The sequence below is a fragment of the Hetaerina americana genome, unplaced genomic scaffold (assembly GCF_022747635.1).
Source record: "Hetaerina americana unplaced genomic scaffold, ioHetAmer1.1.p SCAF_1, whole genome shotgun sequence".
Taxonomy (NCBI): domain Eukaryota; kingdom Metazoa; phylum Arthropoda; class Insecta; order Odonata; family Calopterygidae; genus Hetaerina; species Hetaerina americana.
Genome location: NW_027286069.1, coordinates 84,056,292 through 84,073,994, shown reverse-complemented (window position 1 = coordinate 84,073,994; position 17,703 = coordinate 84,056,292). Strand labels below are relative to the sequence as shown.

Here is a 17,703-nt window from a genome sequence, read left to right as displayed (position 1 = left end):
TAACATCGCTTAAGGTAGGTTTTGGATGAACACATCCTATGACGATACGACAACAGGGTACGTTTCCTTGCTTCTAGCAAAACATAACCAAAAATTCAGATCTAAAATAAACCCCTAATTCCGCATATTTCCTTCCTCCCTTCGTTTCGTCCGAAATCGCTGTCCTATTCCCCTTCCTCGTTTGCCTAACACTCCCCACTATCGCAGCCTTCGACACATCATTCCCAATCAATATATTGTGCATCCACAATTTTCCTGCCTCCTTTGGATTTCTACCAAGAACCCTCTCTCCTCCCCTGCCATGCCTGGCACTTCCTACTTAAACTTCCTAGTTCATTTTCTTTTCTGTCCATTTTCATCCTTCTCCCAACCCATAATTTGAAGTCCTCCAATCTACGCCTATCGTCTTGCTTCAACGACCATGTTTCCTGGCCGTACAAAACCACGCCCCATATCAAAGTTTGGACTGCTCTTTCCTTAACATCCTTACACCACGTCTCTGTCATCTAATCTCTCCTCTTTGTATTAGCTTCTTTGCTTAACGCTATTATTTTTCTTACTTTCCTACTACTTTGAACAATTTGGTCCAAAACATTCCGAGATAGGTAAACTGTTCAACCTACTCTAGTTTATGAGCTCCTATTTTAATATTTAAATTAACCTTCCTCTTTCTCGAAAACCACATAAACTTTGGTATTTTTTTACATTGACTGCCAACCCATACCTATCTCACTGAATTTCAAATGCGCTCAGCAATGTTTACATCCCTCAGGCTAATTGGCTAATTAAGCTTGAGCATCCGCTAACCAAACTGATTTCAGGAATTTCCCTCATGCTTTCATTCCTATCCCCGGGTCTGCCTATGAACCTTTTCATTTCCTCCATATATACGTACGTTGAAAAGCACGGGGGAAAAGAGAAACCCTTCGTGCCCCTCTTTCTTGCACCACCTTTTCCGACTATCCGTTCGCCTCTCGTATCCGAGGGGTCTAAGACATTCTCAGGTTGAGGGTCTCTTATCCCCATAATCTACTCAAATATTCTGTATTGATTTAATTAATACCACGCAATTCACTCTATTGAACGCCTGCTCTAAATGTACGAAACAAACAAATACATCATCATTGCGTGCCATGTTCCTCTCTATTAATGACCTCATTACTGCTATGTCATCACGCGGGCTTCCCCCCTTACTGAACCCAAACTGACCATCCCCCACGTAATCATTTGGCCTACCCTCCATTCTCTTATTGATGATTCTGAGAATCAATTTATATGCGAGTGAAATCAAATATTGTTCTGCAATCCTAACAGATGACTGCCTTTCACTTTTTGGAATGGGAATTAACTCTGATCTGACGAAATCTTCCGGTCAGGTTCCTTCCTCATAAAATGCTACAAATTTGCCCAATAAAACACATCCTCCAACGTTTTATTAAACCCTTAAATAGTCGTACGGGAATTTTGTCTACACTCACGGCGTTATTCGATTTCAATTCCGTTTATGCCCTTTCTCTCTCGCCGAAATAATGACCCGAATACGCATCCACTCCGGGGAAACAGAGAATTAATAAAACTGTTCCTTAATGTGTACCCAACCATAATTTAGTATTACTGATATATTTCTGTATTCTCAGATTTTCCCCGTGTAAACCAACGCTTATTGTGGGGTTTAAAGCAAGCGTTCCTTATGTTTAAGCCCTGTCTCCGGCAGAACTCTATTGCTTTTTCCCCGTGGATACTCATTGTTCCTGAACCGCAGCCCCCTACCTCACTATCATCTCTATCCTTGGCGAAAAGTCACGTTCCAATCCCCCATCACCATCAAATGTTTCGTTTAAGGAACACCCACGTTCCCTTTCTTCCTACAATTTTTTCTTCTAAATGATCAGTCGAGTTCTTCCTCCCAAAGGTTGCTTGGTGGAGCTTAGACCTGAACAATGACAAATTTTATTGGTTTAGCTTTTACTTCTAAAAATAATATTCCATCAGTGACTCTGTATGCTTATTACGCTTTTTCCTCCTCTTTTTTTGGTTCATTATTACTGCCATTCCTCGCCAGGTTTCTTCCTCTCCGCCGTATATTAACGTACTCGTATTATAACGAGTCATTATTACGAGATAATTATCACGCAATCATCACCCCAGTAATCCCCGCCATCCTACCATCTCACCTCGCTCAGCTCTTAAATACATACCCCGCCTACCTCCATACATCTCCCGCCTTTTAGTTTCTAATTTCCCTGTCCTCCGCATCGTCCTAACATTCCAAGTCCCTAATCTAATTGCCTCGATCCTGTTCTATACTGCTCCTGTTGATATCGCTTTGCAATGATTTAGTGACATGGCGACCCCAGAAGTCTTGTTTTTCCCGCTGCCGGACACGACTCGTGGCGTATTTGGCCGAGTCCCGTAGCTGCAAGGACTCATACCCTGATTTATGTCCATCATAGTAACATGGGATATTTAATTAAGGTGGTTTTCCGTAGCCATTCCAGTTATATTTTTTGACGTGACGCCATCACTTAAATGACCTGAATTTGTTATCACCTAACTAAAGATCAGGTGCTGCACGGGCAACCTTTCTTCTATCTCCTACCCTTCAAACTCTTTAGCATAAGTGACCTGCAAGGAGCAGTGATTGTTCCCGCCAGTACAGCTCTAAGAGCCCTCAGAACGCACAAGCCGATCCACCACATCAACCCTTTACTCCTTGGAAGGGATAAGATGACTTATAAACAAATCATCCTCAGTACTGAATTCACCGTCTAATTTGTTAACATAGTTAATGTTCATTAAGAACGCAAATAAACGGTAAAAATGGAGAGTAAGAGGCAAATTAACTTTTTAATAGTGAAATGACTCGATAAATGAATAATAATTTATATCCTGGCTTTTTTTTATCCTCGCGGGGCAAACTGTAATTCGAAGTTAAATTGTAGTCCAAAAATAAGACCTAGGTATAATTTTCGGAGTATTTTATTCTGAAAGTGGAATGGACCGTGGATACACGAGTCTAAGTGTCTTATTAGTTCAAGAATTAATGATCACAAGTGAAAAATAATTAATTCCCATTTATGCTTATTTCGTCAACAGCCATGGTGTGAATATGCGTTTAAGCACTCTTTTAAGTCCTAATTGCATATAATAGCGTTCGAGGGTTCTAGAAACTATTCCATGCCTGCTTTCCCCAAAATTTATCAACATCAATTAAATAAATGCGGGTGGGGTTGATAGTACGTTGACATCATCACTACCCTTATACAGCTGCAAACATTATATAAATTTTTGCGTGAGAACGACATATATTTTTGCACATTTTATCCATAATTCTTCTGGTAGTAGACCCCCACTGCCATAAAACCATGAATAAAATCTCCGATTTTCGATATCAATTAATATAAAAACTAACGCGGGAAGGCCTTCTTTTATCATCGTTACTTAATAGAATTCACTTAAGAATAAAAATAGAAAATTTTAAGAGTGACATATTCTTGACATCTTGACGAAGCCTCCTTAATAAATATAATAGCCACCGTGGACTGGAAGCGCCGATATTCTTCCATTGGATTGCTTAGTAATTACGTATCTGTATTGCTGGGTACTGATTTACCCCAAATACGCATGCACACATATTTTTATAAAAATATTTCACTGATCCCTCCTGGGAAGAAAGAAAAACTATACTGTCATAAATTTCCGCGTGGCATTACTTAGATGCACGTTTTGTACAAAAAATTATCTTCAGAGCGAAGTGGAGGCAAAATGAAAGGATAGCCGTGCCAGAGATAGTAATGCAACTTGTCCGGGCAGTCCTTACCTTCAACTTCCACGCCGTCGGAGCGGAGGCAGACGATGGTGGCGGGGGCGTTGGGGCCTTCAGATGACGGGAGAATGGCCCACCGGTAAGTGAGGCAAGGGGCGGAGGAAGTCGAGGCGCATGGCCGAGTTTCCCAGAGTGCTGTGGGGCAGGACGGAGGTGGGCCTCCGTTGGCTCCAGGTTTCACCGGCCTCAAAACCGTCCGCGACCGCGTCTGGTATCCACCTGCCAAAACGACGGAAAGGTTAGCATACGACCGATTGCAAAGAGGCTGTGAGCTCTCTCTCTCTCTCTCTGATGAAAACTTCTCCAAATAATCTAGTCATTTAATATTATTCTACTTTATATGTTAATGGAATTCTTGTTGCCTACAACTTCTCTCATATGCATAGAAAAGTATATCTCACTTAGAAATCTTAGTGCATGTGCAATCTTAGTAATCATGATACATATGAATTTCTTCGTATGCATAGTAACTGACAATTAAGAAAAACTAAATTTTCGATGTTGCATGGCTGGTGTGTAATCACTCCCAACCACATACCCTATCACACGGTGCCATTTTGATACTCGTAGATATGTACAAGGTCTGTCCCAAAAGTAGTAGGACTAAGCCGATCAAATAAATTATAGCCATGATTGAAACATTAACTTAAAAGTCTTCAAATTAGCACCCTTGTTCGTCCACACACCGCTGCCAGAGGGTTTTCCACGCCTCATACGCCTTCTGGAAGGTGGCGCTCGGAATACTGCTAAGCTCACTCACATGTCAGGGCTGTAGGATGGCTGATGCAGGGTCAGGAAGCTCTTGGCTGATCCTCGTGCGAGTTTCCTTTCGTTCATCCGAGAGCACTCGTGATACCAACTTCGCAAACACCTTTCTCATGCCCATGTTTTCGGTCACAAGTCGATGTACATCACTTTCAGGGAAGCCAGGTTCATCATAAATCATACGAACACTTAATGTGCGATCCCTGTCCAACAAAACCTTCAGTCTTGCAAGATTTTTATCACTTTTTGAGGTTGAAGGGAGTCCTGAAAGTCTTCAACATCTTCTCTACCCTCCCGAAACAACGTGTGACACTCTAAAACATCCGCTGTTCCCACGGTGTTATCACCATTAGCTGACATGAGCATCTTATGTCTCTTTACCAGTTTTCCCCAGTTTCACGTAACAATTGATGTCGTAGCGTTGTTCCAATAACCGGTCCATGACCGAGCGTAACGAGGTCACGTTATAGAGGTTTCGCAAACGAACGATCCGCACTCCGAAAAAGACTGGGAGCCAACTGCTACCGGCCTCCAGCCTTTCCTGAGACTCCCCTCGCTCGAACTCAGCCAGAGAAACCTCCGCCCGTCCATCCGTCTATCCGGGAAAAAATTAGTGCTAATACTTTTGGGATAGTCCTCGTTAGTACCACTTATAGTGAAAATCTTTAACCCTTTGATAATTCATTTTTTTATCTGTCAAAATACTGTCCAAATGTCCATTCTTATTGTCCCTACTCTTCCCTACTCACGGAATATTCCTCCTTTTACAGTCTCCAGCATCTTCTTGCAACTCTGTACTTATTCCCACACGATATGTTTCTAAAAGTTTTTCTTCTTTAAATGTAGACAATTCTTTCACCTTCTTGAATATTGCATCAATTTTTACATCTCTGTCATTTCTCCTTACCATCAAATTCGTTTTAACATCTCATTTCTTCTTTCTCTGAATTACTCACATTGGCTTATTTCATTCTATGCACATTTTTCTATCAAATACTACTTTTACATTATCCTTGCCCTTATTTCCTTCTTTATGATTAACTCTCCTCTAATCCACAGCTCCCTAATTCTCTTATATTTAGTTTCTATTGTTTCCTCTGGAACTCTCATAATGATTCCACCATGTCCTATATTCCTACGGACTTAGGATTCCTGGCATTCCTATGATGTTGGGATCCTAGGAGTTCACTTCACTTAATGGTACTTCCTATGGTAATGGTAAATATGATTACCACACATGTAATTGATATTTGCTTCCATTTTCCATGTGTACTAACACATCATGCATCTGCCACTAACAGTGCCAAATTAAGAGGGTCAAACTGTTCTAATGAACTTTGTTCAAAATAAATATTCACACCATTTACCATAAAACCTCTGCTAAAATTTCAGAATATAAAGCACATAGCACTCTTTGGTGCATTAATTTTAATGGAGAAATATGGGGAAAAGTATACATATTCCAAGGACTTCTACTTAAAACTGATTTTGTTTGCAAGCCCTTGTGGTATAAGCTCCCAATTTTGAGGAAGCATCAAGAAGGGGCTTAAGGTGGTGGTAAAAGGAGAATGACAAACAGAAATGAAAGGGCAATTATTGAAGGATATTATTGTGAAAGAGGCTACCTTTTATATTCTTCATTCGTGACATTTCCAAGTTAAATATGATATTCAACGGCAGGCAATTTGTTTTCCAATGAAACTTATAAAATCCAACTTGACCAGAATGGAATGGGGCTTACCAGTTGAACCACTGTCTCCTCCTTCCCTGCAACTCCTATGACAGTGGCTCCATCTGCCCCACTCTGACACCTCACAGTCTTCAACTTCAGTGCCATCATTGCTGGACTCCCCAATGCCACCAATACCCCCCTTGCCATGGCTCCTCCGATGGCAGGGCACATAGCATGAGTCTTCCTTGATTAGGTCAAGGGAAACAGCCAAGGTACGTGGTAGTGTGCTCAGGGTGGCAGCAGTTGTGGGGAGAGACTGTGGAAGGCAGTAACTGTCTTCAACAATGGACCTTGAGTTTGCATCTGGCTCCAGACTGACAGAAATGCTGTTGTAAGATTTGGAAGTGCCCTCTCTCCTGCAGGTAATGTTTCGGGAGATGGTCCCATGGCCACAGGAGGCTCCCTTTAGAAAATACAAAAGGCAAATGAAAATACAAAGATTATAGAGGGATACATGCAATAAGTTTTCATTATTTCATCTATGTAATACATGCCACTGGAAATGTAAGGAGACAATATACAAAGTGAGTTGAAAGAATACATAGTATTATTTTTTAAATTTAAGGAATTTACAAACTTTCAATGCAAACAATGGAATGGGCAGATATTAATGGACATGTCTTTAATGGTATGTATACAGATATTTTTGCAATATTTTATGATTCAATTAACTTACATGAAGATTGCATTGTGACCACTCCCCCCTTTCCCAGTAATAGCAAGGCACAGCTGGACATGGCCTCTTTTGTACCAATTCTGTTGGGCATGGTCTCCCCATTTCACTTGGATTTGTTTGGATATATCTCTGCCGAGTCATTTTTCCTCCTTTAGAGATGAAATTGTTATGGATATTAACAAGACGAAATGGAAGATACAAGATAAGTTTTGCTTTAAATTGTAAATTAAAAAAAAGAACAGCATTTTCTTAAATATATGCATAGATATAATAATGCTATTTAGTATATCTTTTAAAATTCAAATAATTAACTATTAGGCAATGCTAAAAGAAAAACGAGTGTTTAAAAAACGTTTTAGAGTACAAAACATTATATTTTATCTTTCTGAATGTACATTACTGGCTTGCAAAGCTTAACTCATAGGTATATTTTTTTGGCATAAGTTAATAAAATTATAATATTTTTAACCATCAAGAGGCTCTAAATCTAAAATAATACAGCTCCAATTTTGACCCAAATGGTCAATTTACATACCTGGTGATCCACACTGACATTCTGATGTGTCCCATAGACCCCAGGCAGTTACTTCACAATCAACTGGACAATCCACATAGCACCACTTCTCTGAGGGACTTGGGCGAACTCCTTCCAGCTCACAAAATCTACAATGCAGAATAGTTTTTCAAATGTGAGAGTGATGAATTATTATTATTTGTTTATCAAACTTTTGCTAGAGAATGCACAAGAGGGCCATGCACCTACTGGCATTCTTACTTTTGACTTTTAAGTGTCTGAATAACTAGAGTAAACAATTTCGCTAATTCTGAGATAGATCTGAAAACTCAAAACCTTTTGCTAGAAGAGGAATGCATTACCTGACTTAGCAGTAAGGTGAGAATTACATAAATGAACTGAAACAGTTAAAGGCAAAGAAATAATCTCAAGGCAAATAGGATGACATGATAATCCAAGAGGGAGAGCCCAAGGATAGTGGGAGACATGAGATAATGATGGTTCATAATAATGCATAACTTATGGTTAGGGTTCAAATCCAGGTTACTCTGTATATTCCAGCATCACTCAAGAAATATTACTTTATGTTTAATAGATCTTCCTGGGTTATTGTTGAAGGCATATGGAAAGAAACTGGTACCCCTACTAATTCTCATTGATGAGGAAATTTAAATTCTTGAGGGGCTTCTGAGCTTATTAGGAGGTGAACTCCATCCTTAACTTTCAAAACAACCTTTCAGTTGATTACAATGCTTTTTTCAATCATTTTGAGCTATACAAAAAAACAGGTATTTGAATTTAATTACTGTTTAAGTGTCATTGAGTTAGATGATTGCATTTAATGTCATGAAAAGGTATATAAAATAACTTTACTATTTTACTACTATTACCAAAAAGGATACATTTATTTGGGAACCTTACCTAGAAGAATTTTACCCTTAGTTAAGTGTACACTTTAAAAGTTACCTTCATAGTTAGCATTTTCTGCTATACCAGTATAGTGGATAAAGAACTTGGCTATTGGGTGTATGGTTCTAGGTTCACATCCAGGTGATGTGTTCATTAGCTAAACATAGGTCATCTGCATTTACGAGTACCTAAGTGGAATTTAATAGGAAAGTCTCAAGAAATTGTAAAGCTTTCCATGCACATGTAATATATAATTTCAAGCTCTCTTTTTTATCTTCCTCTCTGACTTAAAAACCTTTCAACAAACATTGGCCATAGTTTTACAATCACAAGTCAAACCAAGTCTTTCCCCCTTCCCTCAGAACTAATTTCCATCCAAAATTAAAAGCATCACCTCAGATTTCAGGCATATCCACTGGAAAAATTTAGTTGCTTTTGCTGAAATGCTCCATGGGAAGTAGAAATAATATTTTTCAGTCATAAGCACTCCCACTAATGAATAAAATCCTATAGTTGTGGACATCTTACTCAAGTGAATTATTGAAACAACATCAAAGGTTACCCAGGTGTTTATGAAAACTTTAAGTAGATTAAACCTACTTGTCATCAACAGCCCTTCCATTCTCTTTGCCTCCTCTCCTGCAGACAACTGCCCTTGACTGCACTCCCTCTCCACATGGTGACCCTCCAAGAGGTAGGCATGATCCCCATGGGGTAGCAACCCATCCATGGGAGAAGCAGCTCACTCCTTCTACACATGTTTCCACCTGTATCAGTGGAGGGCATGTGTGCACTGCTGACATGTGGGAGCCCAAATGTGACAATGATATTGATGCGGAATCTACAGGAGCTCGAAGAATGGATCTTGTGCGTTGCCGTTCTTTATGTGGATCACATGGCTAAGGGAAAAATGTGTAGGTTGTTTAAAAGCCATTTTAGTGGATGAGATCACATTTATTCACCACCTTAAATTGCCATAAATTTCATGGAATCGCTTATATCTGAAGGGTATCAGGATATTTAAAACCAAAGTAGTTTATAATGAAATGACATAGAATATTTGATAGTTGTGCAAATAACATACATACCTTGATTACAGGTAAAGAGCAATTTAAAATTTGGAAACCATTAGAGATCTTGGGAAATGTGACAAGAATTAATGTGAAAGATTATTTCAACTGATCTCTCCACATATGTATGTTAAAATGGTGAATATCAAGTATGCATATTATATTCAAATGTATTCAGAGCCTGTGCCTGATTTTTGGTGAGAGGGTGTCCAAACCACTCATGTCAAATAGGTAACTCATTTACTCTTAGGTGTTTAATTATTAAGAGAAAAATGTTTAATCTGCACAATGCTTGTATAAACCCTAGGCTAAAAATAAGGAAAAATTGAACTTACAGAATTAGTTCATTTTTAGGTAAACACAAGAACACAGCAAAGTAGTCAGATAACCTATTGTGATTTAGTTGAATCAAGGGCTAAAAAATTGAGTTTGAAAATTTAAATGGAATTTTTCAACATAAATGTTTGATTCTATGATTGGAATATTCGACCCTTAAATCAATTACTGCATTATTTGTAGTATTTTTGCCTGAACGATGAATACAAATCTTCTCGTTTTCATTCAAATACTTACAAAAGTAGTTCTTAAATGACTTTTCTATCTTTTCCTTTTTGTTTCAGAATCATTTAATTTAGCTCACCTTAGGGCAGTCAGACCAATCAGACCAAGGGCTAACGACACACTGGCCAGGACAGGCAACATGGCAGGCATTGACATCAGCAGGTTGGATGATTGGGTCACACATTTCATCCCCTACCTCCAGTGGAGGTCTGTGTGGTATTATTCTCAAACACCTGTAAGGAAATATATATAGATGAAAATAAATGCTAAGGTATACCTTAAATAGTTATTGGCAATACTTTTAATGTAAGGAACTTCAGTATTTAATTCTGATGATAATGCTATTTAGTTAAATTTGAAAACTGCCACTTAATAAGTGTGAAACTATAGCCTTGTTGCTGATTCCACTCTATGCCAACTACCTACTAGTAAAGGGGGAACTGAAAATCCTATAAACTTTTGGAACATATATCGCATATAGCAAAATTCTTAATATGAAAAATCCAAATAAGGAGAGTGGTTGAACTTTAACATAGATCATCTATGTAATGCACATACATATGTTGAAACTTGACAAATTATTTTTGTAGTTTACCTTTTAGTGCACCGAGTTATAATTTACTATTAATACTTATATTGCTAATGATGGAACAGTTCTATTCATATGATATAAACATAACCTGGTTGATGCTGAAAAAACTTAATTGATTGGATTTTTCAATTGGATAGGGAAGATCATCAGAATATTGTTCATTGAATGAGCACTTTGCCAACAGTCATTCAAGGCTATTATTTTATTTTTTTAATGGAGACTTTGTGTCATTGGAGATGGGCTTTATAGAGTTTGTATCAATCATGTCAAAGTATATACAATTTAAAGGTTTGGTATAGGGCATTTTAATTACCAAAAGTGACCATTACAGGACAAAAGAATTATAAATGTAGCATATAGGTATGGTCCACAAATGATATACTCTAATGCACAGGCCAAGCATGATACTAAAACGCACATTTTAAAATGCAACGTACAAAGACCAAGATAAGGGACTTCACTTATCAAAAGGTTTTCCACAACCAGTAAGTTTTTACATTCTTAGTGTTATTCATACTAGCTTACAATTCAATCTAAATGAACAACACTCATCCTCTAATGAATTTGTGTTCTATGTTTCACTTCCATATAATCAACTCATTTTCAATTACATGCAGGATAAACATAAAGTGTGTAATCTTTTTGTTGAATTCTCCAATTATCAGTTATTAAAAAAATTACCATAGATGAAGATAATTATCGAACTTGCCTGACTTCTCTAAACTGGTCTCCTGTGCCACAACCTCTAACACGATCAGAGGGGATTAATTGGCAATCATTCCAACCACCAACTACCCAATGGAATTGGCTGCATGGCTTGTCACAGACTTTCCATTCAAGTGTTGGCCCACAAGGACGACCACCATTCATCTCTGGTCGAATAATCTAAGCAATAAAGTATGTCAAACATTACAGATTTTAATTATTAAAAGAATATAAAAAATTTGGTACATTCATATGCATTCCTTTCTTCAGCTATAAATCCTTATTTTAGGACTGGCCATTATGTAGAAAATTTGATGTATGTAATTCAAATTAATTTTTCATTAATATTAACCGATATAAAATTTTCAGTTTGCATTTTAGCTTTCCATAAATTTGCAAAATGTGTTATTGAAAATTAACTGATAAACAATTTTAAAGCATGTTACATGAGCAAAAATGAGTTTAAATACCCTTTCCATTCATTGTGCAAAAATAGAATAAATAAAGAAAATGAAAAAATGACTAAACTTATATGTTAGTTAAACATTCCTATTATCAGTAAATTAAAAAGTGGTATAATATATTGGGGGATATTTTTTTCATGTTATCATGTTTTCCATCATTTTCTAAGTTGAAATCACAAATTTAGAACTGGAATATTAACTGTTTGCTTTGTTAAAGAGACTTAAATGATTTTTTCTCCTTTTACAAGGAAATAAATAATGTAATGTAACAGACAATTTTATCTAATTATTCACACAAGGTTTCAAATACGACAAACAGTTATTCAACTGAGAACAAAAGTAATATAAACCATAGGATGTTCTGGTTGCATCCACAGGGATGCAGTTTATGACTGTAATTTAGGTGGAACAAGTACTTGTATATTACAAGTCACTGAGATAACTTTCAGGTATGGATTGTTAGTATAAATTAATATATGTAGTGTGTAGTAATGAAATCATAGATAAAATGTTATGAATTAGCATAGGCAATATTAGTCAAATGAAAGTTACTGTTATTAACTGAATCATAAATAGCCCTCATAGGATTATTTACAAATATAAGTACTATTTACCAGTTATTGTTGGCATAAAATAAAATTCTGCATTATTTCCATTACACAAGAAACTATTCTTTCCATAAATCAAATCCTCCTAGGAAATTATAAAGTGATCATTGCAATCATCCTGGATTTATCCCTGAAGAGAAAACATAAAGTAAAGAAATTAAAAAAGTAATCCATAATAAGACTTGCTATAAAATCATATAGTTTAAGGTTAAAAATAAAGATAAAACTCAATTACATTTTTATTGCAATAGGCAGTACTATGAGAGATAAAAGAATAAAATTCACTGAAAACTGGTAGTGTATAGAGTCACCAAAAAATCCTAGTGCCAAAACAAGACATTCTTTAACAACTGGACTAGCGTGAGTGGTTCACTTCATTAAATTCCACAGCTCAGTGATAAATTAACGAATTAGTATTGAAATATAGTGACTTTGAATGAATACTAAATTTTCTTTTTACATAGGTAATCGATTTTCTAGAAAGATTTGAGATAGTTTATGATATTGTACATACAAATGGCCTTTACAGCCAGAAAAATTCTTTCTATATGGATGGATAAAAAACAGTTAAACTGCATCTTCATTCAAGAGGTTGTCCTAAATAATACCAAAAATACAATACTGACTATTAAATCAAATGAAATAAATAATATTATTATGATTAGCAAAAACATTAATGAAGTTTGTGATCCAACTGTCCCTGGATGTAATATAATTCAGATGAAAATCCTCCATCACTTAATCCTATATTTTATCCTTATCCTTATTCTGTGTTACAAATACCGATAAATTAACTCAAGAGTCAAGTGCTTCCTATGGCAGTTTAAATTATTAAAGACTTGTTAAGAAGCACCTCAAAATTTAAGCAGGAATTTACTCCTCTTATACACATGTAATGTTTTTGAATGAAAATATATTCCCAACGTATTCCAATCAGAAATGGATTGAGTACTCTAGTCACATTATAAATGGAATTTTCCAAGGATATTTTTCAAATTCAAAGATACACTCATGTAGTACATATGTAGACTATGTATAGCCTAAAAGAATCAATTTTACCCCAACAGAGTGCCAGATTGCCATATTTGTAAATGACATTTTTATCAGCCAAGCACTTCTAAAATCCATCAAGACACACTGTCTGGTTTGACAAGGAAATTTTTAAACTTTGGCAAAGTTAAGGCCCAATTTCAAGTAAATTTGAAGAATGAAATATTTAGCCATACAAAAGTTCATTATTTTGATCTGGCTTTTTTAGAAATATCAAATGAAGTCAAAAGTTATATAATTTTCTGCATCACATTATGACATGGATCCTGCATGCTTTCATTCAACCTGGCAGTATTAAAATAGTGTTTTATCGATTTTGAGGTCAAGTTGAGGGTACCTGACATCTGACTTTATCAAGGGTATTCATTAATATTCTTTTTTATTACCTCAATTCTTTCTCAATCCTTTTAAATCAGCAATTTTTATTCAGTTTAAGCATAATTGATTTCAAAATGATTGAATTAAACAATAATATTCCAAATGCTTAATGTACATTGTTTAATTTGGTGTAGGTATTTTATGAAATTAATTTCTTGAATTTTACACTGAATGAAAAGAAAAATTATAAGTATATCAGTAATTTAAGTTTATCTTTTCGGAATTATTACGCACATATGACTTTTTTCCACACCAATCCTAGTTTACAGCACAATACATGAATAGCATAGTAGAAAGTAATACATGAATAGCTATAATGCCAAGTACATCTCATGTGAGCACAATCAAGTATAATGATTCGAAATTAATATAAAATGAAATACAAAGTTATTTAATGGTGGCCTCTTGAGCTTCTTTTAGCTTGAATGTATTCTGATATGCTTTGTATGTATTGACTAACGTGAATGCATGTATATACATGAAAATCATTTTGAAAGTGAATTTTTCCCTTTGGTTAGAATATCTCGATGACCTTGTGGATCTCTTTCATATCTTAGTTAGGCAGAAACTGTGATTTGTGATCACAGTCATCACTCTTCTTCTCGCTACATTTCCCTACCAATATCCACCAATTTTTGAATTTTAACATTAATATCAATTAATAATGTATTGAAGAATGAACATCATCATTGCTCCTTAACATTTGGTGCTTTTCAGTACCATAGCCACATTTACTATGGCATTTGATCTGGTATTATGTAATAAGAATACTGTATGTACTGTACTCTGGTGAGCATATGCTATTGTTTATTGTCAAAATGATGAATGCATACACATTGTTACAGATATTAGCCTGCAACATCATGCTGAAAAATGAATCATGTGGAACAAATGATAGCAGTATGCTCAAGAGTCCAAAGATAAAACTGGGGAGAAAGACAAGTGAACAAGGAAAAATACCCATCCATATAGAGCAATCAACTTTAATCCAACTATAAGGAGCATTGGAGATAATTTTACAGGGCATTAATGGGTAAAAAATTGAAAAGAGATGTGATATGTTTCAGAGTACTATGCTTGAATGTTGGTCAGATTTGGTAGCGTACATTTAGGTGAGTGATTAATGCCTAACATACTGACAAATGCTGGTGACTACTGTGTTGCTTTTTCATATTTTCCACACTTAAAGAAAAACTGAAATGGAAAGGGAAGTGTTTGAACAAATTTTTGATTGGAAAAAAGGGAGAGGAGAAGATCTTACGTTGAAAAAATGGAATTTCTAAGCTATAGAATATGCTTTACGAATATGAATACAAGCATGGCTTCAGAAAATTTGTGTGTCCATGACACTGATATAGTTTTATTTAAATTGCACCATTTATGGTGCAATCTATTATGACATGTGGCTAATTCTTTAATGATGAATAAAGGTTATGTTATTACAGTTCAAGTTGTTCAAAATACAATTGGCCTTTACATGGACATTTTTTCATCCAAATGGTAATACGTGGTATGTGCAATAAGTGTGCGAACTGGTGCAATTTAGCGGCCATGATGCGGACTATAGCCCCACCCACTAGTGGCACTAGTTGCCTGAGACCCAATGAGCCGTCTGCACTTGGCAGATCGTCAAGCTGTGTGTATGGTGCCAGTTATGCTAGTTTCTGTTGTCCTTGTTTTTGCTGTTTGTCGGCAATAGAAATCGACAAAATCACAAATCAACATTAAGTTTTTGGTGAAGTGCGGTAAAAGTTATCAAGAAATTACTGAAATGTTGAGAGCTGTTTACGGTGATAATGCTCTGAAGAAAACACCCATTTTCAAGTGAAGTAAATCAAACCATAAAATCAAGAAAAAGCCGATTGAAAATCAAATCATGCTCCTGGTTTTCTTTCATGTTGAAGGTGTTGTTCATGATGAATTTCTTGATGAAGGACAAACAGTAAATGCTGAGTTCTACCTCATAACTCTCAAGCTCTTCGAGATATAGCTTACATCATGTGCGACCAAATTTAACTCAAGGCGATGGATGGATCCTTTACCATTACAATTGACCTACACATTCTGGATCGATTTTTAGCCAGTTTCTGGTGAAAAATTCAATCACCATCCTTGATCATCATCCTTACTCACCAGATCTCGCCCCCTGCGACTTTTTCCCATTCCCAAAATGCAAAAATGTAATGAGGGGAATAGTGGAAAAGAAGATGGAATGAGTGCATAGCAATGAATGGAGAGTACTTTAAAGGGGACAAAATTGATGTAGACCAAACTTTGCAAAATTAAGTTTTTATGGTCTAAGTTCGCATATTTATTAGACAGACCTCTTACAATATTTTCATCATTATGAATCCTACTTCCTTTGTTATATTGAGGAGATATCATTGAAAATTCAATGAGATATGCTACTCTGCTCAATCACATTGATACATACATATATCTTTTAATTAATTTGAATAGAGAAACTGCATGCAATAAACACTGACCTCTCTTGTGCGGTTTTGCATTCCTGGGCCACACAGAGTACTGCAGGATCCCCAAGAACTCCAAGGTCCTAGGTGGCAATCAGCTGGGCAGGGCACTAAGCATGGTTCTTCTTCCATTCCTGATCCTTCGAGACACCAGCTGAAGTTAATGGCAGACAAGTATATTTTAAAAATAATTTTAAAATTCTTTAAGCATGTGCAGAGGGGGTACACAAATACATGTTTTAAAAATAAGGAGTTGATTACATCTTAATGAGATGTACATGTTGCAAGGATTCAGCAGGATCTTGACCAAAGGAAAAATGATTCTGAGCCTGCCAGTTATTCTCTATTTTTTATCATATTTTAACCGAAATACACTTACATCTCCTCTTTCAAGAACAGAAAATGATGACAAGTATTTAATACTCTAACTTATTTTTAACCAACTAAATTATTCACTGAGAACGAGTGACAGAGGCATGGAAGTGTCTGAGCTTGAAATGAAGGTGGAGAGGGAGCTCAATTCAATCAGTTAAAGTTTCAAAAAGCGAAAGTTAGTGTAGGGAAGAAATAGGTCTGTACTCAATAATAAGGACCTTAGAGGAATAAATTTGTTTGTAAAATAAACTTTTACAAAGAAGTGGCGAATGACATCACTCTAATAAAATATGTAAATAAAGATTGAGAATATACTGCAGCAGAGTAAAAAGTCAGTTTCTGATGGTTCTAAAGTGTATGGGTAGTGTTTGAGAAACAGTTTAATTAGGCCTTTACGTGGGTTTGGACAACAGTTGAATAAATATGCATAATGTTCAGAGAAAAAGAGAAATGAGTTCTCATGATGTTTACAGTGGAGGAGCTGAAGTTGGGGGATGAAATTCAAAGAAGGCAAAAGAGTTGATTGACAACATATTTAAAAGTAATGATGTTTGACAGGTGTGATAGATAGGATAGAACTGGGTAAGTTGGAAAGAAAGCTGGTTTCTCTCCAAATTATCTAATACTCTCCCTTGCAATCAAGCTGGAAGACAAGAACCAAGCAGTTTGATTACATAAGGGGATTGCAAGTATGAAGAACTGCCAAAGGAAATTCTCAAAATGTTGGACAAACAGAGTTTAGGTGGAGAGATACTGAAATCGTTTATGGCTACCCTTGAATAAAATACTTAAATATGATGAAGAAATATAATAAATGACATAATTCCAACTTTTATTCTTCCTTGTTTGCTATTTTATTATGCACCCAACATATGTTGCTCCAATTCTAAACAATGACATCTTTCATTCATATTTTGTGTTTCTGCTAGTTTTACAATCAGTTTATGTGGCATTAATGTGAGGCTGTGCCCCCCTTATTACAGGGTTTGCCATACTCCTCAGTGAGC

General features: G+C 36.1%; 1 protein-coding gene across 1 annotated transcript in view; it reads right to left on the bottom strand.

Moving 5' to 3' along the window:
• LOC139687406 (thrombospondin type-1 domain-containing protein 7B-like) overlaps positions 1–17,703 on the bottom strand; it is a gene marked incomplete at its 5' end in the record, with an annotated part of 198,011 nt that overhangs the window by 47,658 nt on the left and 132,650 nt on the right. The window contains 8 exons of the mRNA XM_071584567.1: positions 3,821–4,045; positions 6,333–6,726; positions 7,000–7,148; positions 7,535–7,662; positions 9,023–9,321; positions 10,133–10,286; positions 11,355–11,530; positions 16,337–16,475. Coding sequence (XP_071440668.1) covers positions 3,821–4,045; positions 6,333–6,726; positions 7,000–7,148; positions 7,535–7,662; positions 9,023–9,321; positions 10,133–10,286; positions 11,355–11,530; positions 16,337–16,475 — 1,664 coding nt within the window. The remainder of the gene's footprint in view (positions 1–3,820; positions 4,046–6,332; positions 6,727–6,999; positions 7,149–7,534; positions 7,663–9,022; positions 9,322–10,132; positions 10,287–11,354; positions 11,531–16,336; positions 16,476–17,703) is intronic.